Source organism: Lampetra planeri, chromosome 23 (assembly GCF_965212315.1).
Source record: "Lampetra planeri chromosome 23, kcLamPlan1.2.h2, whole genome shotgun sequence".
Classification (NCBI taxonomy): Eukaryota; Metazoa; Chordata; class Hyperoartia; order Petromyzontiformes; family Petromyzontidae; genus Lampetra; species Lampetra planeri.
Window position 1 is genome coordinate 8,036,019 of NC_136129.1, and position 26,442 is coordinate 8,062,460.

The window sequence follows — 26,442 nt, forward strand, 5'->3', positions numbered from 1 at the left end:
TTTTCTGGCCTGGACTTTTGCAGCTGTTTTAGACTAATTTCAGGGTGCTGATTCCAAAACTGATCTCAGATTTGCTCTATCACATCTCATTTTTATGCTATCGGCATACCCCATTTTCATTGATTTTACCCGAAATTAACTCTGTCACTTATGATTGCAAGTTGTTGCGAGTCAGTGACTGCTTTAGTGTTAAAATATGGTGCTGTATTTTTAGGATAGTGTGTTTATAATATCATTGTATGTAGATATCCACATTTATTTAATATTTTTCTTCTGCAGTTTTTATTGAAAATGCAATATTTGATATCTCAAAAACCTGATGTGATAGACAAAAACTGATGCTAGATTTCTAATCAGCACCCCAGAATTACATTTGAACCGTTGGAATACCTTATGCCAGAAAAAGTGTCTTGACCAGTGTAATCCGAATGCACGGTCGGCGCATTTGCGAGCTGCTGGCGTCCTCTGCAGGGCCACGTGCGTTACTGCAGGCGTAGTGTGATTTGACCATACTTCGCCATTCTAGATTTGATAATCAGATGCTGCCAGAGCGCTCGCTGTCCGAAAATGTCAGGGTTCGGCTCAGTCCATCATCACCATAGCAATAATTATCGTAATACTAATAGGGGTTTTCCCCTTTTTCTGATTGGTCCACACCAGTTTCAAAGACAATGCATAAATTTATCAGAGTATTGTTTTTTGTTTGCATTTGACTGCAAGTATTGTGGTTAATGTAAGCATGATTCCTTACAAAAGGTGTCAGTTTTTGTTGCCAGAAAAAGGGGAAAAACCCTATTAGTATATGTTGGTACTGGCAAAGGAGGTCCCATGAAATAATTATCGTCATTTACAAAAATGTTTTACTTGCGAAAGGTTTCGTTGATCGTCGAGAGAATATTTTTTTCTCGGCGCGTGAAATCGCAATTGCCCCAGCTCTGTGGCCCTATATTGTGACATTTCGATTAGTCACCGTGGGTACGCGTGCATGGGTGCAAACTCATTACTGAATTATAATCTCACCGCGAGATGAAACGGTGGGAACGAGGCGACATAATCGAGCAAGCGAGATAAAAAAAAACAGTTAAATTTCGATTTCAAGCTTTCGTGACTGCAGGGATTCATCTTCTTGGTTCTTTCGGTAAAGTCACGAAAAGGGAAATAATACAATAATAAAAATAAATATGCTAAATTCCTCTGTTGATATGTAAATTCCTTTGTCAAGGCGCTCTCCTCCTCTAACCCCTGCTTAAATAATATACGCTGCCAAGCTTGGTGGTGTTCATTCGGACGCTGTCTTTCCGACAGCCCTGTTCTTCACCTGAGGACGGCTGCTTGCGTTGTGGCCGAAACGTCGTGAGAATTGTATTTTATTATGTTTAATTTTTATTATTTTATTATTTCCCTTCTACGTGACTTTACCGAAAGAACCAAGAAGAAATTTTTTTTTTTTAAATCGAACCCCAAACTCAATCGAAAGGGGTGGGGCAGGTGGGAGGGGCGGGGCTGGTGGGGGAGGGGCGGGGCTGGTGGGGAAAGGGCGGGGTCAGTGGGAAAGGGGTGGGGCTGGTGGGGGAGGGGAGGGGTGGGGGCTGGTGAGGTTTGCAGGGTGGTGAGAGGGAGGGGGCGAGGGGAGGACGCTAGTGGTGGAGGGGGGTAGACCCAGTCACGTGATTCCTTGGTGACATCATCCCGAAGGGAGGGGCGGGGTTTGTTTTGGGGGGAGGGGCGGGGTGAGAGCCAGTCACGTGGTAAACGTGGAAACCTCTTTCCCGGCGTGCACTGCGCGCGCTCCAGATGTTCCGCCAGCCATCTTGGTAAATAGAAGCGGACAGCAGTCGGGGGAGAAGCAGGCAAGCTTAGTCGTCATCATCAACAACAACATCAACAACAACAACACCAGCAACAACAACACCACCAGCAACAGCAGCAGCATCAACAGCGGGGGGAGGCGCAGCACTGGCCGCGATGTTTCGCAGCACCGGCTCCTTCGACCGGCTGCTGGGTGAGGCCAGTTCCGCGGATGCGGTGGTGGTTGTTGTGGTGGTTGATGTGTTAGTTGTGGCGGTGGTGGTGGTTGATGTGGTGGTTGTTGTGGTGGTTGTGGCTGCGGTGGTGTTGATGTGGTGGTTGTGGCTGCGATGGTGTTGATGTGGTGGTTGTGGCTGCGATGGTGGTTGATGTGGTGGTTGATGTGGTGGTTTGTTGGCTGCGGTGGTGGTTGATGTGGTGGTTGTGGCTGCGGTGGTGGTTGATGTGGTGGTTTGTTGTGGTGGTTGTGGCTGCGGTGGTGGTTGATGTGGTTATTGTTGGATGCGGTGGTGGTTAATGATGCGGTTGTTGTGTTTGCGATGGTGGCTGTTGTAGTTGCGATGGTGGTGGTTGATGTGGCTGCGGTGGTGGCTGTTGTGGTTGAGGCGGTACTGATTGATGTTGTGGCTGCAGTCGTGGTTGTTGTGGCTGCAGTGGTGGCTGACGCGGTGGTAGTTTGTGGACTTTGTGGCTGCGGCGGCGGTGGTGGTATTGGTTGTTGTGACTGGTGTGGTTGATGGGATTATGGTGGTAGTTGTGTTTGCGGTAGTTGTGATTGGTGCGGTTGTAAGGGATAGTGCTGCGATAAGTAGTTCTAGTTTAAGTGTTGGTGGTTGTGATTTCGGTTTTTGGTGGTTATGCTTCATTTTGTGATCGTTGCGGTTGTAGCTAATGGGGTTGTACTCGTGGTGATTTTCTTGGACGTGGTAGGTGTGGCCGAAGAGGCGGTGATTGCGCTTGATGCGGTTGTAGTCGGTGCCGTGATGGTAATTGTGATTGACGTGATGATGTTTGATATGGAGGTGGTTGTATTTGTCTCGAATAGTTGTTGTTGTTGTTCGAAATGGCAGTCGTAGTGATTGCAGTTTCGTTCGTGGTGTTTCTACTGCCCGTGTTTAATGCCATACGGAAGATTGACACACTGAACGAGGTTGCGGCCTTCCCTCGCTGGGTGGGTGGTGGTGGTTGTGATGTCGGGATCGCGGTGAGAACTGCCGGACGTGTTGCTGTCGGAATGGCTGTACTGGGAGTAGTGGTGCAGGGTTGGGGGTGGATGTCGTGGTGACGGTAATGGGGAATCGTGTTGGTGGTGGTGGCAGCATTGGTTCGGGGTTAGAGACGAGGGTGTGGTTGGAATCGTTTTGGTGGGAGGGGAATTAGGAGTTTTGGAGGAGCCCTGAGGATGTCGTTGTCATGTTGTGTTCAGTCGGCATCTACAGTGGCGTCTTTGTTTAGCGGTGTGGTTATTTCGGAACGGATTGTCGTTGTCAGAGCCAGGGTGCAGGTGTCGTTTAGAGAGGTCTGGGAGTTGGCCAACGTTGCTGGAGTGTCATTAAGATATGGATGTCGTGATCGAACTGGTGGTGGTCGTGGTATTGGGAGTTATGTGGTCACGGTGTGATTTGTGTACAGTATCGTGCTTTTGTGGTTGTACGGTGTGGTCCCGGTGGTGTTTGTGCCGTGGTTGTGGTGTTTGCCACGACGCCGTACAGAATTTGCACACGTGGAGAGGGAATTCTAGACAACAGGACTGACGGCACAGAGGGACCGACCCTCCCATCCAAATCTTAAATCTGTATTTAGACTACCGGAGCAATCCAATGAGCTGCTCGGCTCTTTTCCACAGATGTCCTGTATGGGCGGGTCGGACCGTACTGGACGTCATTACGACCCGGCTGTGTTGTCGTGTCATGCTCGCTAAGCCCACGTTAGCAAGTAATAATCCAGTGCCTGTTGTGTGTGTGACTGTGTGTGTGACTTGGTTTATGGGGAGCGGTAGTGTAGCGGTTAGCGCGCTGCGCTATGAACCTGTCGACCCGGGTTCGATTCCCGCTCACGGCCAACACCAGTGACGATTATCTGAACCGGTCCTGGGCCTCCCCTAGGTCGACTCGGCCTTAAATGAGTACCTGGTTCCGTGTGTAAACATCGCCACTGGGGAGACAAAGGCGGTCGGGCGTGGTGCTGGCCACCCACCCCCTCGTGTACCGTTCCGGCCTTCATAGGTGCTCGCTAACAGCACTTGCCCCTACAGTATGTTAAGGCTATACGGGGGATCTTTGTCTCTTTGTGACTTGGTTATGAACTCGCTCTGCATTCGAATTCAGACCACGCGCACACATGCGCATTGCATATATGTGTGGCGTTAATCGTTAAACACTTGACTTGTTTGCCGTCCTGGTTTTCGGTGTACTTTGACGTCGTGTGTTTACATTACAAACAACGATGTCAGTCCACGACTGGATTTATCCCACCCTGCTGCACATTGCAAACGTGGCAGGGGCGGGGAGTAACCACATCTCACACTTGTTTACATGTAGGCTTTCACGACCAATATTATTATTCTTAATTGGATTATTTTGGGTTAGATTTAAGTAAAAAATATTTGAATCTAACTTACCAAATTACTTACACCAATGAGTTGGAGAGTGATAATGGAGATTACCACATTTTTGCACGACCTAACCCAACATTAACCAATTATAAATAGCATCTAACCATGGTGGTGAGTGTAGATACGTGAAGAGTGACTTGGTTGCCGAGGACCAATTCACATATAACTTGCCATTTAATGTTACCAGTGACTGAGTACAGTCATAATAGTTGTTCACTCACTGTGTTCTGCAGCAGTCTAAATAGCTTTAAGGAAGACACAACCAAAAATACAGCTCTTGTAGATGCTATGGGCATGTGGCCCTGTCTGTCTGACATGCGTTTGAAGCCTCATTCGTGAAGGACGATTGATTCGAGTGGCCCATCTTCTTGGTTCTTTCGGTAAAGTCACGTGACTTTACCGAAAGAACCAAGAAGATGAATCCCTGCAGTTACTAAAGCTTTAAATCTAGATTCGAGTGGCGTTTGAGAATCACTGCCCTCGTGTCCGTGACCTCGCTGAAGTGACATTTTTTAAGTGTACGGTAGGCACGACACAGTGAGGTCACTCGACGTTACATGCAACATGCACACACGTGACTTTAATCTTTTTTCTCATTTAACACAGCTTGAAGCCCATGTCAGATAGCCCTGTACACACAGCTCAGTCCTAGATATGTAACAATGATTTCTATCCCTTGGTCATTTGTCAAGAATCGGGGTCTCAAATTCATCAAACCATGTCTTCCGCAGACAAAGCCACGAGCCAGCTGCTGCTGGAGACAGACTGGGACTCCATCCTGCAGATCTGTGACCAGATTCGTCAGGGTGATGTCCCGTGAGTGACTTACTCTCCTCATCAGCTCAAATGACTCGCCACACTGTCTGCATGCCTAACCCTTTCTTTCACCAGTTTCTGTGAGATCCGCTCCACCTCATTGAGTGTGGATGATGACAATCGTGGGGGGGTGAAAGGAATGTTTCGTGGGCAGCGTGCTGGAAGAATAATATTTTACGGGACTGCTTTGGCAGTGATGCAGAAGCACAAGTGAAAAACGCAATTCGATGTTTGTCGATAACTGCCTCATGACAGAGAAGTGTATAATAGGTCAACAAATGTTTTCGACATTGCCCCCTTTCCTCATAGTGGCACGCAACAGACGCATGGAGAGTGACAACGAAAATTTTACAACAAAACCGAACTTTTTTCAGAGAAGGGTACTGGGGAAAAAAAAGGAACATGTGGATCGGAGAATGCGTTGACCGTTAAGAAAATTAAGTGGCCTAGGGCAGGACATATGGTCAATAGAAATTATAATAGAAATTATGGCTGATATACCAGACTGGTGACAACGGTATCCAAAGGAAAATGCCCAAGGGAATTACGACTGTGGAGATGGAAGAATGAGGTCAGTTCATGTGTAGGCCTCAAATAATTCCAGCAATGCAGGGCGGTGAGGGTTTGCATTGTTTTGGAGGAACGCTCATCCAACAGTGGATAGACAAGTGGCTGATGATGATAACAAAGGCAGCGTTAAGGACCGGATTATGGAGAAGTTGGTGAACGTTCTTGACAAATGTTCAACTCGCCACGTTTGCCTGGCGGTGGTGGCGCACACCTGGTGAGGGTTGGTGGATGACACAAGTGTGTGTGTGTGACCAGATTTGTATAACTTTATTGAAGCTCGGCACAAGTTAGAGGTGCTCCTGAATTTACGAAATGGTTACGTAATCTTGAGAGTGCAGTTTTTATTGTCGCAATGCACGTCGTGGATGTGCAATGCTCGCGGATACACGGAGAATCCTCCATTTGTCCTCGACAATGAATGTGTTTCTCCCCTCCAACCACCCCCCCCCCCCATCTACGACGGAACTTGCGGTTCACCACGCAGGGTCAAATACGCCATGCCGGCCATCAAGAGGAGGGTCAGCGAGAAGAACCCACACGTTGCCATGTTCGCCCTCCAGGTGGGTACTGCGCCTCTCCGGAGGGCAGCCGACGAACCGTGACTATGAGAGAGCAAATACTTGCGCAACCAGTTTTTACAAGAAACACCCAACAGTCGAGCGATTATCTCGGCGATTTCCGGTGACGTATTTAACCTCGTGCGCATAGGTGCTCACTAACAGCACCTGCCCCGGACAGTCTCGTTAAAGGCTCCACGCGACATCTTCGTTTTTTTGTGTGTGTGGTCAGGTGCTGGAGTCTGTGGTGAAGAACTGTGGGCAGCTGGTGCATGATGAGTTGGCCACCAAGCAAACAATGGAAGAGTTCAAGGAGCTGTGCAAGGTGGTTGACCCATCTACATCGTTTTTTTCTTTCCCATTGCTTCATCCGAGCCCTGTCTGTCCGGCCTGTCGCGGATCAGGAGGCGCGGGTTGCTTTTCCACTGCAGATCCAGAGCCTTGCCACTGATGACACACCATGTGTGATGTTGAGACGCATGCAGATGATGCAATGACGCATACATGCACGTGCGCACAAACTCCTATGCCACATTGACGCACACTCACATACGTACACACTTCCTCGGCACCCCAAAGCTGCGGGCACACTGGGCACCATTTTTGTTATGTTCTGGTGTGATCATGTGACACGCGTTGAACGCACAATTAGCCCATTAGCCCTGTTCCAAACCCTGCTTGTCCCTGAGCAAGGTTCTGGTGTCTTGTGAGGTCGGCATATAAGGGGTTTGGTTCCAGCTTGGCTCGTCAAATAGCCAGTGGAAAACCGCCTGTACAGTGATGGCCCCATGCTGCCTCGGCTCGACTCGAATGTGCTCGTAGAAAGAGGTATTTGTTGGGCCTAACCCTGAGCCTATCCTTCCATTCACATCGGGGTCCTGTCTGATGACCTTTATCCTCTTAAGCTCAAATCCAACACTCATTCTCTTAATGAAAACGCTCAACATTGATTTACTTTAGTCTTTGGGAGCATTCGTGCACCGCATTGAACAGGTTGACTCAGACTACCCCTTGTAGTTGGACAGTTTATAATGTGAGTTGAATGGTTTTCATCTGCTTTTACACGAACAGTTTAACACGTAGGCTTTTGTGACCAATATCCATAATAAAAAAATGGGTTGGATCACGTAAATATAAATGTGGCGTTAAACCCGCCACCACCCGACGCAGCCAATTATTAAGTTTTGTCACGTAATCAAAACGTGCCAATAATGTTGGTAGCAATACAACACAATGTTGGTAGCAATACAACACAATGTTGGTAGCAATATAAAATACGTTGCGCTACCCATGCGCCTCACTCGCACGGCCGACTTGCTGTGCAGTCGCGACCAGCGGTGCTGTTTGTCACATCATGTTCGCTGGAGCGTGGTGCCCCGGTGTGCCCTCCTTAAACTCTCCCAGGCAGGATGCAACCTGCGTGCGGAATGGATATGCGTTGCCGAGCTTTGCGTGCAGCATTGGTGGAAAGAAAAGGTGGCCACAGTGCACGCTGGTTCGGGTCGGGCGGTTCAAAACAACAATAATTCAACAAATAATCTCTTAGGCGAGTGGCCATGTTAGTATTATGCGGACATTCGTGCACAACTAACTTTGGATTCCACTCATTGCATTTGTGCCGTTGTCTTCCGATGCGGGCCTGTGGCTAAAACCTGCTAAACTAGTCCAACAGGGGGTGTTTTAAAATGTTGTCCGTCAATGTAAATTCTTACCAATTTAAAACATACAAACAGAGGGGGGGGTGGGGGAGCTGGGATTGGGGGTGGCGTGTCACGTTCAGTGGGTGGCGCTGTGTTCTCTCGACAGTGGTGGGGGGGTGATGGGTGGGGTAGTGTAGTGGTTAGCATGCTGCGCTACGAATCCGGCAACCCGACTTCGATTCCCGTTCACTACCAGCACCAGTGACGATTGTGAACCGGTCCTGGGCCTCCACTCGCTCGACTCGGCGTCAAATTATTAGTTGGTGTGATGTGTAAACATCGCCACTAGGGATACAAAGGCGGCCGGGCGTGGTGCTGGCCACCCACCCCCTCGTGTGCCGTTCTGGCTTTCATCAGTGCTCGCCAACAGCACTTGCCCCTCAGAGTCTGCTAAGGCTACACGGGGGACTTTTATTGTTGTTGACGGGAGCTGTGTTCTCGGTGAGAGGGGTTGGGGAGATGTGGTGGGGTGGGTGGGTGTCTGGGTGAGTGAGTGGTGGGGTGGGTGTCTGGGTGAGTGAGTGGTGGGGTGGCTGGCTGGGTGAGTGAGTGGTGGGGTGAGTGTGTGTCTGGGTGAGTGAGTGGTGGGGTGGCTGGGTGAGTGAGTGGTGGGGTGGGTGGGTGTCTGGGTGAGTGAGTTGTGGGGTGGCTGGCTGGGTGAGTGAGTGGTGGGGTGGGTGGGTGAGTGGTTGGATGGGTGGATGGGTGAGTGGTGGGGTGGGTGGTGGGGTGGGTGGCTGGCTGGGTGAGTGAGTGGTGGTGTGGGTGGGTGAGTGGTTGGATGGGTGGATGGGGAGTGGTGGGGTGGGTGGTGGGGTGGGTGAGTGAGTGGTGGGGTGGGTGGGTGAGTGAGTGGTGGAGTGGGTGAGTGGTGGGGTGGGTGGGTTGTGGGGTGGCTGGCTGGGTGAGTGAGTGGTGGGGTGGGTGGGTGAGTGGTTGGATGGGTGGATGGGTGAGTGGTGGGGTGGGTGGTGGGGTGGGTGGCTGGCTGGGTGAGTGAGTGGTGGTGTGGGTGGGTGAGTGGTTGGATGGGTGGATGGGGAGTGGTGGGGTGGGTGGTGGGGTGGGTGAGTGAGTGGTGGGGTGGGTGGGTGAGTGAGTGGTGGAGTGGGTGAGTGGTGGGGTGGGTGGGTGAGTGAGTGGTGGAGTGGGTGAGTGGTGGGGTGGGTGGGTGAGTGGTGGGAGGCGTGTCGCTATGTTCTCGGTGAGAGGGGGTAGGGTGGGGTGGGTGAGTGGTGGGAGGCGTGTCGCTATGTTCTCGGTGAGAGGGGGTAGGGTGGGGTGGGTGGGCGGTGGGAGGCGTGTCGCTGTGTTCTCGGCGAGAGGGGTTCGCGAGACGTGGAGGGGGTGGGAGGGGCGCAGCTGTGTGGGGCGGAGTGTGGCCAGACCCCCGGCGGTGGTGGTGGGGGGGGGGTTGATGGTGTCAGCCTTTCACGTGAGCGGTGACTCGAGAATGGAAATACCCACGTGCTTGTTTGAGAGCCCCGCGATTGGCTTGGGCGCGTCTGGCGTCTTGGGTAATGCCTCACCAGGAAGTGAGGGGGGCCTCCGCTGGGAGCAACCTTTAGAGAGCCCGCGCACCTCGCACGAGACGCAAAGTCTCGCAATTTGGACTTATTACGCCGTGAGCACCGGTAAGTTTCCTTGGACATCGGTGGAAGGCGCCTTACAAATCAATGTAAATTGTTATTACCATGCGTGCAACTCACGGGATGTCGTTCACGGTCGCGGCGGCTGAGCGCTCGCCGTTCTTCGTGGTCTGTTCGCTGTGGGGGTTTTTTATTGTTGAGAAATTGTGAAGTCCTTGACGGCATGACTGCGCGTTTAGCCTGCGTTGATTTATAATACAGCTTACGTTCATCGTCTTATTGTGCGTGTGTATATCATACAGGGTCATATATTTATGGATATGAAAGCAAAACGTCGGTACATTTTTGCTCAAATGAGCATTGGCGGTCATCTCCCTGTTTACAGCCTTGACCCAGTGGTGGATATTTCCTCGTGTCAGCGGCGGGGACGGGAATCCACAGGGAAACCACCGTTGACCTCTCCACAAAGTGGTACAGATTGTATCTGCCCTGGAGTGATGATTGGCCGAGTCAAACCCCAAACATGGTTTGAACTCAGTTTAACACGTAGGCTTTCGCGACCAATGTCATCCATAATAGAGGGGGTTTTTTTGGGGGGTTAGCGTAAATATATAAATGTGTCACGTAAACAGAACGTGACAATTCGTCACTAGTACAGCACGCCGGTGTGTTGGAGAGCCAAGCCACAACATTTACAATCTGAGTACTCAGTTGGCTGTCGGGTGGTGGCGGGTTTTAACGACATATTTAGGCGATCTAACCCACAAAAACACTCTTATGGATGGTTTGAACTACGGTAGTTATTGTGAGCCACTCGCTCTACCGCCTAGCTACCTGGTCGGATAATAGATACAGCACTAGAATAATGTGAAGAAATTATGGAGAGAACTTATATTTAATCACAGCCTCTACATTGTCTGCCTCTGATTTCAACACGCTTGTGACGTATTTTAACACTCTCCTAATACGCTTTGTCCAAATAAATCTGGTCTGATTTGCTAACAGCAATACATATCTTCGTGAGGTATCTACGAATGCGTCATGGGTTATGAATGTGTAAGGGTATGCGTACACCTTCAGAGCTAGGATGCACCAAATTGTGAAGCAGTTAAGATTGGTTAATAATTTAACAAAAATACATTTTAATTCTTCGATGTATGTGTTTTTAGGCTTGTTTATTTTTAACCATGTGCCCCTCTCTCTCTCGCCACACGTGTGTGACTCTCCACCGCAGAAGTATTCGGACCCAGTGAAGTCGAGGCTGCTGGGTCTCATTCAGGCCTGGTCGCAAGCCTTTCGCCACGAGCCCAAATACCGCGTGGTGCAGGACACTTACCAGATTATGAAGATGGAGGGTGAGAAGTTTGCACGCTCTCGCGTTTGGCTTTGACGCTCGCAAAGTTAAAAGCTCGCGTTGCGTGCGTCGATTTGCGCCCGTTAGAATGGATTATTTGTGTTTAAACCACAGTTGAATTTCTATTTAAAGCTTTCGTGACTGCAGGGATTCATCTTCTTGGTTTTTTCGGTAAAGTCACGTAGAAGGGAAGTAATAAAATAATTAAATAATTGCGATAGAACATCATAAAATAATTCTCACGACGTTTCGAGGACGGCTGCTTGCGTTGTGGCCGAAACGTCGTGAGAATTATTTTATTATGTTTTATTTTTATTATTTTATTACTTCCCTTCTACGTGACTTTACCGAAAGAACCAAGAAGATAAACCACAGTTGCTGAGCACAGGCCCAAAAGCGTCACGTGATGTTCTAGAATGGTATGCCATATGATACGCTACATATTAGTCGAATGGAGTGAACAAAATTGTAGAACCTGAGACAGAGAGAAATGGGAGACTGTTCAATAAGAAGATAAAAAGAAAGAAAAGTCACGCGCACAGCATGGCTCGTGTAAACGTTTCGCTGATGTGCGTTTAGTTCTCGGAAAGGAATTGGCGATAACTTTAAAGTTGCGAAAGCTCTGTCAAAATGGCGCTTGAACCACAGTGCTGAAGTCGCGCACGTTCAGGGGTCTGGCTCGTTCAGGGATGACAGCGATGGATCCAATCGGTTGGGAGCAACAGGAGATGTGTTTTTATTGAGCTGGCGGCGTGAAGCCGACAACTGGTGTTTCGATATCGTATTAGAATTTGGGATTCGGTGTAAGAATGTATTTTTGTTCTGCGTTGTTTTTACAGTCTCATTCGTCTCGTCTATTATAGAGGTTTTTTTCGTTTCGATCGCTTAGATATAAATGTGTCGTTAAACCCGCCCACCACTCAACACAGCCAATTAGTAAGGTTTGCCACTTATATGAAACATGCCAATTAGTTATTATTTCAGAACACCGGTGTGTTGGAGAGTAACCCACAACATTTACAATTCGAGTATTACCTTTCGCCGGTAATTACCACCAGCCTCATCAAGGAAATAATTGAAATACATTGTAAATAAGGTATGCTCAGGTGCATGAGTTGACGTGTGTGTGTGTGTGTGCGCGCGAACGATGTTGTGTGTTCCAGGATTTACATTTCCAGAGTTCAAGGAAAGTGACGCTATGTTTTCGGCAGAGAAGGTAAGGCTTAGTGGGTGGAATAATCTGCGATGGGGGTCACATTCTGTGTCAAATCGTACAACTTTGTCCTGCTTGTGTTTTTTACGGGATGGTGTGTAGCTCCCTTGATAGATGGAGCGGCACAGGGTGGTGTTGTGTTGTAAGCTGTCGTGGAATTGTCTGTGGTGCATGCGTGTCGGGGGCCTTGTGCACATGCTGTGCTGAGATTCGCATTGCATGGCGAGTGTTGCGTTTGTGGTCATTGTTTCTTGTTGGAATGTGTTGTGGTTGGGTGCTGTCATGTGTACATGGTGTTTTGAATTGTGTGTGATGTTTTGTATGTGTTACGGTGCAGTTGTGCCTTGTGTGTTTTTGGTGTGCGTTGTGAAGTGAGTTGTGGTGCATATTGCGGTTTGTGGTTTGTTTTGTGTGTGTTTTGATGTACATTGTGTGCTGTAGTGTATTGTGTGTTGTTTGTGTAGGCATGCCTTGTATGGCCTAAACGTGAACATAGCCTGGCACAAGCGCCGTGGTGACGTCACCGCCACTTAGCGGCGAATGGCGGTTGTTGTTTTATGTGTGGTGGTGTGCTTTGCGTGTATGGTGGTTTGCCTTGCGTTTACGGTGGTGTGCGCTGCGTTGTGTGTTTGCGGTTTCGCGCGCTGGATCTTACGTTGAGTGCTGCTTGTTCCCGTGGTGACGGTGTGGCAGGCCCCTGAGTGGGTGGACGCGGAGGAGTGTCACAGATGCCGCGTGATGTTTTCCATGACAACTCGCAAGGTGATTTTCCATCCCCCGCCCCCCCCCCCCCACCACCGCGCATGCGTCCGTAAGCTTGTACTAACCATCGCTCCGCAGGCAGTGATTGACCGCAGTTCCTCCATCTGCTGTTCTAACCTCGCAGCACCACTGCCGAGCATGTGGACAGATCTTCTGCAGCAAGTGCTCGTCGCGTGCCTCCACCATCCCGAAGTACGGCATCGAGCGGGAGGTGCGCGTGTGCGAGCCTTGCTACGAGCAGCTCAACAAGTGAGTACCGCCTACCTTCCACATGGCCTCCCACCTGGCACCTACCTGTCTACCTGGGGTCGTAGCATGGCCTAGCGGTCACGCGTTTGCCTTGTTGTTGCGGAGGTTCACGGATTTAATCCAGGGACAGCCAGATGAATTCTGCGGGTGTATTAACCGTAACAAATACTGCGCGCCATCTGTTGAAGATCTCGTGATATCGCTCACAAGAGTAAGCGGTCCATATTTGGTAAATAAAAAAAGTGCCCCTGTAAATTATTTAATTGGAATATACAAAGCAATCAATCATCGCCCCCTCCTGCGAAAATTTGGCAGGACCCGACTGAAAAGTGACACTGAGGCCTTCCTGGGTATAGCAAGAATAATGGGAGTGTGCGTGTTTATTTCGCGACATGTATTTAAACTCGTACACGAAAAGCAAAGATCCCAAACACACTCGCATGTATGTGCGAGCGCATGCCTGCACACTCGCTCATGCACACCTGTACACGCACACCTGCACACGCACACCTGCACACGCACGTACACCTGTACACACGCACGTACACCAGCACACACACGCGTGTGCACACGCACACATTAACATGTACATATTTGCACAGGCACAATTGCACAGGTGTACAAACATTCACCTACCTCTATGCACAGACACACACACCACTCAAAGGCTTGGAGAGGCCTCTTTGTCCTACAATGGAGACACCGTTGTTGATGACTACGACGACGATGTGCGTTATTGTCGGGGACTTAGGAAGGACCCCAACGCCAAGCCGGCAGAAGGGGAACTCCCCCCGGAGTACCTGGCCAGCTCCCTCGCGCAGCAGCCACAGGTGAGTGGCCGTGCGTGTGGATACAATTGTGGGTTGAACTGCGTTTGTACTCGCGATGCGGTGAAACCTGTCGTAGCCAGACTCGTTGAGGTGGTTGGTTGGGAGAGCCTTTCCAGTTTTGGTGTAAGCCGGACAAACTGTTAATAATTCACCAATTGAGAAAGTTGCGCACTTTAACGTTGGCTGTTGAGGGGGATATTTCAGAGGGGGGTGGTGGCGTAGATGTGGTAAACGCAAGGCCAAGAGGAAGATGTTTGAGAGCCAGGGGATTCATTTCAAGCCCACGTGAAGTCGTGGGCTGCCCATCCTACAGTTACAATTTTAATAACAAAATATCACTGCCATACCGTTGAACCCGAGTCACTTTCCGGAGTTGAAGGCTTGAGGTTCACGGGACGTGGAAGGCTGGAATGGATTTTCAGACACACGCTTGGAGCATTTATTTTGTTGTACATTGAAAGTAAAATATGGATGTGAAAACAGTGATAGGAGGGGAGCACTGATGCAGGGAACAGATTCCTGAACTGCATAAAAACTGATAACACAACCGATTATTTGGCAGTGGTGGGCAATCACGGAGAGCAAAACAACGCATTCCTCAATGACACTGCGGCCTGAATATAAAAAAATATATCTATAATGAATCGGTGACGTATCGCGCAACGATCCTTCATGGCGCACAACCCAGGTGAAATAAATGGATTTGCGTGCCGTAAAGAAAGGCCATTGCCCAGAAATGTCGCATATTACGTCGTTTCCCTTTTTAAGGCCCCCCCACAGTGTCATTAACGAATGTGTGGAATGTTTATTTTTGTACTCGTGAAGTGCACCACGTGTGTCGTACATTGGAAAGTGTAGTGCACATGCACACATCGTCTCCTACCACATGCAGCTTAATTATTGCGTGAACAGTGGTGGGGAGGGGATTTCGAGAGGCCTCCTTCCAGCTTACTCGTGTCCAGCTTTCAGATGTTTTCCTGTGAACGCAAGATGTCATCTTCACGTGACCCAGGCCTACCCCTAACCCCTGTCACTAACCCCTCCTTGACCACTCCCCAACCTGTCCTACTTACTGTCACCATGGCTACACCAGCACTTTAAAATAAGCCCACTTTATTCTTACCACTGTCATCTAATGTGCTAATTTATCATTATTTTAAAGCGCCTTTTGACCAAGGCGCTAGATAAATCTGTGTAAGATGAGATACGGATCCTGCAAGTCAGTGTTTGACACATCTGCCAACACTTCCGCCACACGTTGCCGCACGTCAACAAACCATGAAATCCTGCATTGCGTAAATAGGGGCGGAGTTTTCAAAGGTCGATAAGTTAATCATGAACTGCACCACCCCTATGCTCATGAGGCACTCGATGTGGTGATTCATCGATTCCAGCCTGCGAAATAGAAACCTAGGCTCGCAATGCGTTTGCCAAATCGCTCGTTCTCTACTCAGATGTTTGGTATTTTGACAAAACTAAGTTTACGTGGATTCTCATCGCTATGAATTCTCTAGGTTCTGTATACACCACAATAGCCAAACATTTTAATAATTATCGTTTCGTGGATTGAATCGTGCAATTTCGTCAATCCGTGTTCAGGGAGAATGATTACCTCCAACCTTACCATTCGTGCAACCACTTTTGACTTCCCCAGAAAATGGTCATGCTTGATGATCTTCGGTCGTTTAATAGTCATCGTTGGCATCGATATTCGATGACGTTGAGAATTTCCGTCGCCCAATATCGCGAACAGAAATTAACGGTGCTGCGCGCTCACACCGTCAGGTTCCTCCGAAGCGCGACGAGACTCTCTCCCAGGAGGAGGAGGAGCTGCAGCTCGCCCTGGCGCTGTCGCAGTCCGAGGCCGAAGAGAAGGAACGGCAGGTGAGTGGGGGAGGAAGCACCCATCGCCGCCATGACGTCGCGCACACACACGTTCATACCACACGAGATTTGTCATCACCATCGTCGGCCTTCATCATTCCACTCTGGGATGAAGGCCTCGCCAAGCTATCACTGTCTCCCGCGGTCCTGTGATGTCACGTTCCACCTGGCACCTGCACACAAATCTATTGCCTCGCTCCATCTCCACGGTGGGCATGCTCTCTGGCGTGTTACCTCCTCGGGTTACCACTCCATCATTCGTCGATCACAAGCCATCATCTATTAGAGACGTGTCCTGCTCGGGCCCACTGACTTTTCTTTTACTTCAGTCAATATGATGTCGTTAACCTGGATCCGTTCTCTAATCTAAATGTTCCACTTTCTATCCGTCAATGTAAATCCAAGCATGATGAACATCACCTAATAAGAAGTAATGCCTCTCATGAGCAAGTGTTCATGCTCTTTCCAAGAGTTTGGTATATCTGTCATCTTCTAGTCCGTTAGGCGTTTGGGCAGTTGGGTAGTGCCAAGTGTGATTCAGCATATTGTCCGATATTTCGCTCCGCATGCTGGGAACTTTTTCAGGAACCGAACTGAGACACTTAACATTATACCTCGATAATAGATCGTTTCCGGTTGTTGACTTCTATTGGTTCGGCTCCCTGACGAAGGCCGGCGAGTTTTGGACGTAATGCTGAAACAACACGCGGCACAACCTGAAACAACAGCGGAGGAGAGCGCTGTACAGCACAAGCCTACGCATAAGTGACGACTTGTTTTGTGTGGACTCGTGCGTTTCAGCGGCAGAAGGCAGCGATGTCGGCCTACACCCGCTCGGGCTCCCCCGTCGTGGCGTCCTCGTCCTCTCCCGCCAACACGCTCTACACGCCCACCACGGTGCGTACCGCTGCTGCTGCTCGCGCCACAGCCGGCCACCAGCCATCCATGGCCACCCCCTCGTGCCGCTGTGGTGACCCCTACGACCCGCCACCTTCTCAGGGTGGGGTAAAGCGAGGAGGCCAGCGAATGTAGGGAATGGCCAATATAGGAATTGGCAGATTTATGGGTTTTTCCGGTAAAGTCACGTAGGTAAAAAATAAAAATTGAAGTAATAATAGAAATAAAATAATAAATCACGACGTTTCGGAGGCAACACAAGTCTCCGTCGTCAGGTGGGACCGTCACAGCTAAATTTACTGCATCAAGTGAGGCAAAATTCCAAGAGACAAGCTCTTAAATACAGTCACGAAAGCTTCAAATCTAGATTTAAGGGTCCGCAAAGTGTAGGGGGCAGCAAATGTGTGGGGTCAAAGTGTAGGGGCCGGCCATGGTAAGAAGCCAGCAATCCAGCGAACGCATCTGGTGCTCCTGTGCACATCCTTTTATCCCATGAACACCAGGACCTTCTCTTTTTGTTTTACAGGTGTCATCTGCTCCCCCAGCTGAAGAACACGATCCAGAGGTGAGGTCCAAAGGATCCCGAGATTTAATACGCATCACGTGTTGCTGTGCCGCTATTTGGTTGAACCGGAGCAAGTGCCGTTTCATTGTTGGCTACCAAGCTTTCTCACGGTCTGTGCGTGTGTACAGCTGGCGCGCTACCTGAACCGGCAGTATTGGGAGCGCAAGCAGGAAGAGGGTGTGGTGGTGCCCACCACACGCCGCAGCCCCACCCCGTCCGCTCCTGAGCCTTCCCCGGTCGCCGCAACCAATCCGGTCGCGGTCGAAGGGCACGTGTCGCCCATCAAGGTGGCGGAGGTGAGGAGGCAAAGGTTTAACCCCAGACACGAGCAGCTCTTGTCTCATGGATACACGCTTGGGGCGTGTGTTCCTGGCTGTCGGACACGAGTGTGAAGAGTCCTTCAGGACAAAACACCCTTGAAGGTTATGAGCATGCACTCGAATATCAGTCAATTTATTGTCATTTTAGAGCTGCTGTGGCAATACATAGTTGACGGTAACTTTAAAGGCGATCTTTTGATTAACAAAGCTTTGTGTTCGACAGCGTAGGACACTGTAGGTGCAAATCGACAACAACTTTCGAACTTTTTGTGTTTTGGATCTCTTCGTTCAACGTCCTGCCGGTCTCTCCCCTTGCCAATGCCCTGCGCTCATTTTGATTTGGAGCGCGCGCACCCTCCCCCAACCCCTGACTTGTCGTCCGCTGCCACCCACCCTCCTCCTCGCTGCAGCAGTACCAGAACGGCGAGACAGAGGAAAACAACGAGCAGTTCCTGCGCACGCTCAACAACGCCATCTCCACCTTCGCTAACCGCATGAAGAGCAACCACGCGCGCGGACGCAGCATCACCACCGACACGGCGGTGCAGTCGCTCTTCCAGGCCATCAGCAACATGCACCCGCAGCTGCTGCAGCTGCTCAACGAGCTGGACGAGAAGCGCCGTGCGTGCTCACCGCACTCGTTTGCGACACCGCGAGACTACAATGTATCATTTGTAGCCCCCCCCCCCCCCTTCCTCCCCCCCCCCACAATTGATCCTTATGGCGGTACCCCGGGTACCAAATAATACAAAATGGCCGAGGCAATTAAATATTTTATTTTTGGGACACTATTTTTTCCCAGGGGTGTACTTAACTCTGCGACTGGGGTACCAATCAATCCGAAATCAGTGCCACTCCGCGATGTCGAAACGCCAAACAGAAAAAAATCCGTTATCGAAAAATTCAACGTTGAATAGTGCAATCCGAAATCAGTGCCACTCCGCGATGTCGAAACGCCAAACAGAAAAAAATCCGTTATCGAAAAATTCAACGTTGAATAGTGCATCGTGTGCAGCTCGTCGAGATGAGTCAATTGCCGCATCGCCGACCATCAACAGACTAAAAATGACTGCATCACGGACGATATTATGTTATGTACAATTTAATATTTGTAATTATTGTAAAGCACCTTGAGTTAAGGCACTATATAAATAAATATATGAGATAATATATCTACAGTACAATACTAGGGCTACAGAAGAGGGGTGATGAATATCTGAACCGATCTTGGGCCTCCCCTAGATCGACTTGGCCTCAAATGACTACCTGGTGTAGTGTGTAAACATCAGCACTGGGGAGACAAAGGCAGCTGGGCATGGTCCTGGCCACCGGTACATATGTATGTACGTTGAACTTCTTTTTCACCGTACATAGCCAAACGTGCCCAACGGAGGTGCAGGGGAAGGATAACAAACTAAACACAAAAATCAGTTGGATAGAAATGAGTTTTCACTCTAGATTTCAAAGTGCATAGCTCCCAGTGGCTTTCTAATATCGAAAGGAAGAGCGTTCCAGATGGCCGCAAAAGTGCTAACGGCACTTGCCCGAGCAACAGTCTGTTAAATGGTACGCGCGGATTTCGTTTTGTTTGCGCGTGGCGCCGGCAGTACACTACGAGAGCCTGCAGGACAAGCTGGCGCAGATCCGGGACGCGCGCGAGGCGCTCAACGCGCTGCGCGAAGACCACCGCGAGAAGCTGCAGCGCGCCGCCCAGGAAGCAGAGCACCAGCGGCAGCTGCAGCTGGCGCAGAAGCTGCACATCATGCGCCAGAAGAAGCAGGTGAACGAGCGGGGGAGGGGGAGGGAGGGCGAGGCCACCGGCATTCGAGGAGGGTGCGACAGAAAATGAGGGAGAGAAATTAAGCTGGTGCATGCCCAATGTTACAGTTAGGCCAGCAGTACTCGACCTTTGTGGTATGTCCCTCCCGCCCCCCACCCTTTCCCCACTCCAACCCCCGTTTGAGACCACGAATGTTGGGATGTCTCTCTGATCAACTGCATGTGCAGCTCAGTCTTGATTGAGTGTAGATGTGCGGTTACACACGCCGTTAGCCTGCAGGAGGGTACTGAGCTCCATCAGTAACTCCTCCTGCACCATTCCAAAGCCACTGCTGGCGACCCACCTGTGAGAAAGGTTTCTGCACCGCCGTTGTGTTTATTCCATTTTCTCCTGTTTCCAATCTTTCGTTGGGCCGTCAACTTCCTTGAAGACGCTGCCGGTATCTGTGCTTCTTGCCGGCGATTGTATTGATCCAGTGAGTGTGTGTAAACGAATGAATGCGTCCATGTTTGCGTGCAGGAGTACCTGGAGATGCAACGGCAGCTGGCGCTGCGGCGGCTGCAGGACCAGGAGAGGGAGCGGCAGATGAGGCTGGAGCAGCAGAAGCAGACAATACAGATGCGCGCGCACATGCCTGCCTTCTCCCTGCAGTACGCATCGGTGAGCATTGTCTAGCCTATGTCCCCAGCCATAGCACCAATTTATTCCAGCCCTGCTTCTAATCTTAGCCTTAGCATGGTGTCCGTTGCCCTAACCCTAGCCATAGCTCTGGTTCTGAATTCAGCCATTCATGATGTGGGCCATGTAAGAAATGTGGTGTGTATGTGAGTGGGGAGCGATGATGCTTGGTTTGCTCAGTGCTGCGATTGAGACTAAACTGGGTTCAACTCCTGCCAGTACCATACGGCATCTGAACATGTCATGGGCCTCCCTCTCTCAGGTTACCTCGGCCTTAAATGAGTATTTGGTGCAAAGTGTAACCAAAGGTAGCCATAATGTAATTTATTATGCACTCAACGCATGCATTATATAGGATTTCTACAAATTATATGAAAAGGTTAGATTTGGGCTTGTGTAAGTGTATCAACAAGACCGAAAACAACTGAGAACCATTACACACCAAACTAAAATTTGTGAAAAGAATCGATTCTTCATCACGGCCTTGAATCGCGGCCTTGAATCGCGACCGTCTCATTGAATCTCTGGGGGGAGAGGGCGGGGAGTGCGATGACTGATTTCTTCATACCCGCTGGGTTCGTGTCCACGAGAGGCATTTGTTTTTTGGCCATGTCTTGTGTTTTTTAAAGCTGGGGATGCTGCCGTGGTTTCATGGTTTTCACCCTGGACTTGCAAATCCAGAGGGTGCTGGTTCGTTTTCCGATCTGCCGGTACGGCGGCTGAAACAACGGTTGCAAGTATCTTAAATCCCCCTACCCGCCTCTTTCCACCCAGCAGTATAAATGGGTACGCCACGGTTAGTCGTTCGGCAGGTTGCACGTGGTGGGGTAAAATGTGGGTACTCCCTATTCCAAGATTTATGACCTGCATGGCAGAGCACAATTCTCTCCAGAGGGGCGTTCTTCCGCGAGCAGTGGCCTGAGCAATTGCAGGGCCGCGCCTTTACCTTCGCCTGATGAGCTAAAAGGTGCCGCCTGTCCGTGTCCGCGTCTCGTGCCTCTCCCAGGGCGTGCCTCAACCGGGCCCTGGCGGCGTGTACCAAGCGCCGCCCCAAGGGCCCCCCGGCAGCCTCAAGCAGGCGTTCAGCCCTCCCAGCTCGCTCGAGGGCTCCCCCATGCACGGCACGGCCTACCCGGGCAGCCTCCCGCCGGGCCAGGGCGGCGTCGCTCCTCCCTACACCACCGCCCCTGCCCCATTCAACCCCACGCAGCCACAGACCACAGGTGGGGGGCACGGGTTGTGCGCCGGCGCTGGGCTTGCAAGTTTTTCCGCTTCATCGAGCGCTCGTCAGGAAGAGTAGTGCGTGTTAAGTCACGCTAAACGAGCACGATCCATGATGAGTTTTAAAAGAAATGAATAATTATGCTTTTATGCACTTATACTCTGATTTTGATCTAATTTGATCTTAGAAGCTAAGCGAGGTTGAGCAGAGGGGGGCCAGGTGTGGTGATTGCCGGAACACCCCCCTCGTGCGCCGTGCCCGCCTTAATAGGCACTCTTTAACAGGATTTGCTCCAACCGCCTGTTAAAGCCACTCTTGCACATTGGACTAAACTCAGGTAATACTGGGGGCGGGGGTTGATCTCTGTTGTGTGTGTGTGTGTTCAGATGCAAACTACGGAGGGCAGTACATGTACCCGGCGGGGGTTGGAGGCCCACAGCCTGGAGGGCCCAACCCCCAAGGGCCCTACCCCTACCAGCAGCCACAGCAGTACCAGGTGCACACCCTGCGGCACACCTACTCACCCGCTCACCCACTCGCCCGCACACCCGCTCGCCCGCACACCCGCTGGCCCGCACACCCACTCGCCCACACACCCACTCGCCCGCTCGCCCGCACACCCGCTCGCCCGCACACCCGCTCGCCCGCACACCCACTCACCCACACACCCACTCACCCGCTGCTGCCTCTTGCTGGAGGAAGACGCAGCCAGCGAAACTACTTTAGTCATGCAGTACCGAGGCTCTGTCCTGGCATGAGCGTTTGAAGCTTTGTAAATGAGAACAATGAAATGTTTAATAGGATGCAGTAAGGCGTCTGGTCACGTACGCCTCGAGTGATGTCATTGCGTTTGGAGTGACATCTTAAGTGGCCATAATGATGCACTTTAGCATAACTTTAATTAATATTTTTATTTTATTAACTGCAGTTGATGGGCCAAGTTTCTTAAACTGCCCCCCCCGTCTACTCGGCAGCATCAATGGGTACACCGCAGTCGTACGACAGGTCACGTGTGGTGGGGTTAATGTGTGGGTATTCCAACTTCTTTTTAAGACATCCGGCCAGCTTGGAAAAGTAGGCCAAAATAACCTTCTAGATTGATTCTCCAGAACTCCATCGTGCAGGGCCCTCTTCGGTCAGCGGCAGCTTAGGGCAAGCAATCGCAGTTCCGCATCTTTACTGAAACATTTTAGCGATGCCACCTCCATTACATCGGACCATGTGAGCCCGCCTTTTGAGTAGAGACCATCTTTGGTTCCTCAGCATTGCGTGCGTTAGCCGTCCGCACCGAGGCGGAGAAACGCGGTTAACTCTGCGACTGCCTTTTGCAGGAGGCAGTGAGCCAGCCGCAGTCTCTGCCGGCCGCGCCAGCGCCTGGCGTGCTGTCCTACCCGCCGGCCTCGGTGGGCTATGCGCCGTACGGCATGCAGGTACGACGGGGGTGGCTTCACCGTGGCTGCAGACACGCAGCCGCCCTCTCCCCGTCAATGAGGGCCGCGTCTCGTTTTTGCCATGTGCACCTCTTGCCACAGCTGTTTGTCCTCGTGCGCCAGTCGCTTATTTGCACTGACTTCCAAATTAATTTGCTTTGAGCCATTAGATAGATCCCCACTCGAACGTACACATCACCGGTCTCTGCTTTGTCCTGATGAATCTCCAGGGATTATGACTTTCAGACTAGTGGCTTAACAGCTGTGTTACAGAGCAAATGATCAGTTCTGTTAGCCATGGGGAATGTATTCTGGGTTGCTGATGTAAGCATTAATTGTTTATTTTTGTATGCCATTTACATTGTGTAAATCAGTGGCTACTCCCAAGCTTCATAAATGAGGGTGTTTTTTTTTAAATAACAATTGCGGTCGTCGTGGATTAATGGAACGGTTGCCGTTGTTGTGATCGTCACAGGGGATGGGGGTGGCACTGCCCGGGCAGGAGCAAGTGCAGGGGCAGCAGGGAGGCTTCCCGCAAGGGCAGGCACCGCCCGCCCAGCCCGGCTACCAGCAGCCCGCCTACCAACCCGTACGCCCCTTGCCCACACAACAACAACAACCGCCATTCGCCACTCAGTGGTGGTGACGTCACCACGGCGCTTGTGCCAGGCTATGTGCACGTTGAGGCCACACACCCACACCGATGCAAACGCACACCTGCATGTCCACTCGCTTGTTAATGCACCCGTACTACTGTGTAGGTTTTCACGGGCGTGCCGTGTGGCTCTCGGATGTGTTTCCGGGGTTGTGCCGCGTTTTGTTCCACATGTTGGGCGCTTCCTCAGGAATTTAATTAAGCTCGAGCATCATACAGATGCGTCTGCGGTCATGTGCCTGTACACAAGTACACAACTGTGCAACCAACCATGTACCTAGCTCCCAACTGGGGTTGTAAATGTACGTATGTTGAACTTCTTTCGCACCGTACATAGCCAACCGTGCTAATTCGTAGGTGTTGGGGAAAGTACAACAAACGAAACGCAAAAAGCTGTTCTCAAGAAATAATCAGCTATCTATTCCAAAAGTCGTGGAATCAATGCTCGCATTCAGGTCAGGCCACTACTGGATGACAGCTTCGTCACGCCAGGTTGGTCATTGGCCCATTCTTCACACTGGTCAGTGCGGGTTGGTCAACGTTAACACGCGGTTATCGATGCTGCTAAATATCGAAAATGAACAAGACTAGTCCCATTTGAGCGTGAGACGGGTCGAGGCATCGTCACAACCATCGCCGCCACCTCGTTGCTGTGAACGACAGTGGATTTTATCGTTTATGCGTGTGTCATGCAGGCACCCCAGCAACCATTGGCAGCACCAGGCCCCGCGTCCGTCGCTCAGCTTATCTCCTTTGACTGAGACGACACCCTCCTCTCCCACCCCACTCTTTCCCTTTCACACTACATCCCTCTTCTCCTGCTGTGGACCGCTTTTTCCCACCCTTTCTTGCCCCCCCCCCACCTCATCACCTTTCTCTGCCTGTTGCTGCTGCTTGTCCTGTTCCTATCTGAGCTTCTCATGTAGCTCGATCTGCTCCTCTTCATCCTCAACCCCTGCTCGTCCCTCGCTGCTCACCCTCCATGGACTTCGCCTGTCAAGGGCTCGCTCGGCAGCAATGCCCACCGCCGGCGCCCCTCTACAGTTGCAGGCCGGATCGGTAGCGCCCGGCTCCACGGTAATGACACCTGGAGGAATTCTTCAGCTAGAGACGCCACGCCGCGCGTGTCTGAAGTGGGCCGAAGAGAGGCGGTGAGAAACAGTTGTAGCGAGAGTCACTTTTAAATTGAACTTTTAAATTGAGTGTCGAGCTGGCACGTTATTGCCTGGGGGGGGTGGTCGTTGATTCGCTGACGATTGATGCCCTTGTGCTGTTGGTGAGCGGCGTTCAGCCAGTTTGTCGTGTTGCTAAACCTTCTTAAGTCTGCTTCCAGGAACGTGTAATCTTCTGGGTCTGGTTTAAATGGTGTCCCTGTGCACTGTGCTGGTTTGGAGTAAAGTTTTGCGTGTAACCGCTGCCAGTATCGCATTTTAACTAGTTTTGCCTGAGACAGCAGTGTGATTCACCTGCGAAAAGAGTTGTCAATGCGCCAATGGCAGAGGTGGCGGGCACGAGGTTTGTGAGGCTCGGGAGTCTCGCACACAGAGCAGCGAGGTTTCACCTACGCTCCCGCCGATTGGCGAGCGATGTATGCAGCGCCGTGCGTGCCGCTGGGCAGGCACCGATCCACGGGGCTGTCATCTTCATTTTCAACCCCTGCATCCTTTTATCTCTTCCCCGTCCATCGCTCGCTAAGTTGGTAATGGATTGTGACCCCCTGCTGCACCAGCGGTGTCCCCCCGCAGCTGTTTGGGTGGGTGCCACGCTGTGTTTGAATCTCTTAATATTTTTGTCGAAGTAAACGCTCGGAGTTGCCGCGATGACCGCACGACACGGCCGTCTGCCAACGTGCACCGCGTCCAGTATCGGCCGCACGGCCCCCCCGCTCCCCCCAACGGTGTTGCCATTCGCAATTTGCCGTGCACGATCATGAACGGTGTTGGTAAACTTAAGAAACGTATAAAGGAAATAAGCTTAAGGTAGTAAGCGTGTGTTCGTCGCGCCGCAGAGGGACACGGGCGTGTCAAGCCATTGAGGCTCATTCCTCCATTAACCTTTCCTTTTAACGAATTAATATGAAACAAATGAGGTTTTTGAACTGAAATGACTTACCGCGATTTCTGGCGTGGCCTAGTCATGCGTGTGTGCATCCTTGTCATTGGTAACGCTGCCTGTAAATATGAAGCGTACTCTGAAGCATCGCAGTCCAGGGCCTCAGCTGCAGCCTGGTCAGGTGAAGTCTGGAACCCATCGATGGGGCCTCGGGACTGCTCCTGCTCCTATATATTCAGCCTTTTCCCCCCTAGCTTCAATTATTCAAAACAAAGGTGCAGTCCTGCAATTACTTGCTCATGTCACTGCTGGCAGAAGAGCTTCCATTAGAGCCCTTTCTAGAGGATGTCTTGGGATTCGGTGGGTATGTACCCACACTGATTTTTTTTTTTATATGGTCAATGTGAATTTGCTTAAAAGAACCGCACAATTTGTTGAAAATGCTTCTTATAATTTATTCCCAACATTCTGACGAAGCCCATGACAATGGCACCATCTTGAAGGCCAAACTCTTGATTTCCCCAAATGTGTCTGCTGTAACGGTCGCGTTGTCCACCACGAGGTCACCACGCCGAATAGGTGACGTCCTGTGGCGGTGACTGCACACGCAAAGCTTTCGAGTCGTGTGGACCGTGGCTGAAATTCCAACGTCACAGCAGTCCACATTGGAGGTTGATATACGAGGGTTGAATAACACCGATGCTGCGCCCATTCTGAAGGTTTCTCCGAATGTGATACAGAAGCTTATAGATATAGAAGGGGAAAACCTCTGATCTAGCAACATCGTGGCAGAGGGGTGGAGAATTTAGAATAACCAGTGCACAATGCCGTTGCCCGCCAGTCTGTGTGGCTGCGTGTAAGAGCCTTGTCCTGCAATAAAGTCGACTATAAACACT

At 50.8% G+C, this 26,442-nt stretch overlaps 1 protein-coding gene across 7 annotated transcripts; it reads left to right on the top strand.

The window, feature by feature from the left end:
• The first annotated feature begins 1,760 nt into the window (after window positions 1–1,760).
• HGS (hepatocyte growth factor-regulated tyrosine kinase substrate) lies at window positions 1,761–26,440 on the top strand. Of its 7 annotated transcripts, none has more exons than XM_078605076.1 (21): window positions 1,761–2,002; window positions 5,155–5,239; window positions 6,294–6,369; window positions 6,599–6,691; window positions 10,890–11,010; window positions 12,173–12,224; window positions 12,906–12,984; window positions 13,109–13,233; window positions 13,985–14,063; window positions 15,849–15,947; window positions 16,749–16,844; window positions 17,371–17,409; window positions 17,538–17,705; window positions 18,143–18,350; window positions 19,337–19,509; window positions 20,029–20,169; window positions 21,194–21,410; window positions 21,796–21,905; window positions 22,741–22,839; window positions 23,315–23,428; window positions 24,190–26,440. In XM_078605076.1, exons 1-21 carry the CDS (start codon window positions 1,966–1,968, stop codon window positions 24,253–24,255), a joined length of 2,277 nt encoding a protein of 758 aa, XP_078461202.1. In that variant the 5' UTR covers window positions 1,761–1,965; the 3' UTR covers window positions 24,256–26,440. The 7 variants fall into 7 exon arrangements, with proteins under 7 accessions (XP_078461202.1, XP_078461204.1, XP_078461201.1 ...); XM_078605078.1 differs by having other exon boundaries at window positions 1,762–2,002; window positions 10,893–11,010; window positions 12,173–12,225; window positions 12,916–12,984; window positions 18,140–18,350; XM_078605075.1 differs by having other exon boundaries at window positions 1,762–2,002; window positions 10,893–11,010; window positions 18,140–18,350.
• Window positions 26,441–26,442: the final 2 nt, after the last annotated feature.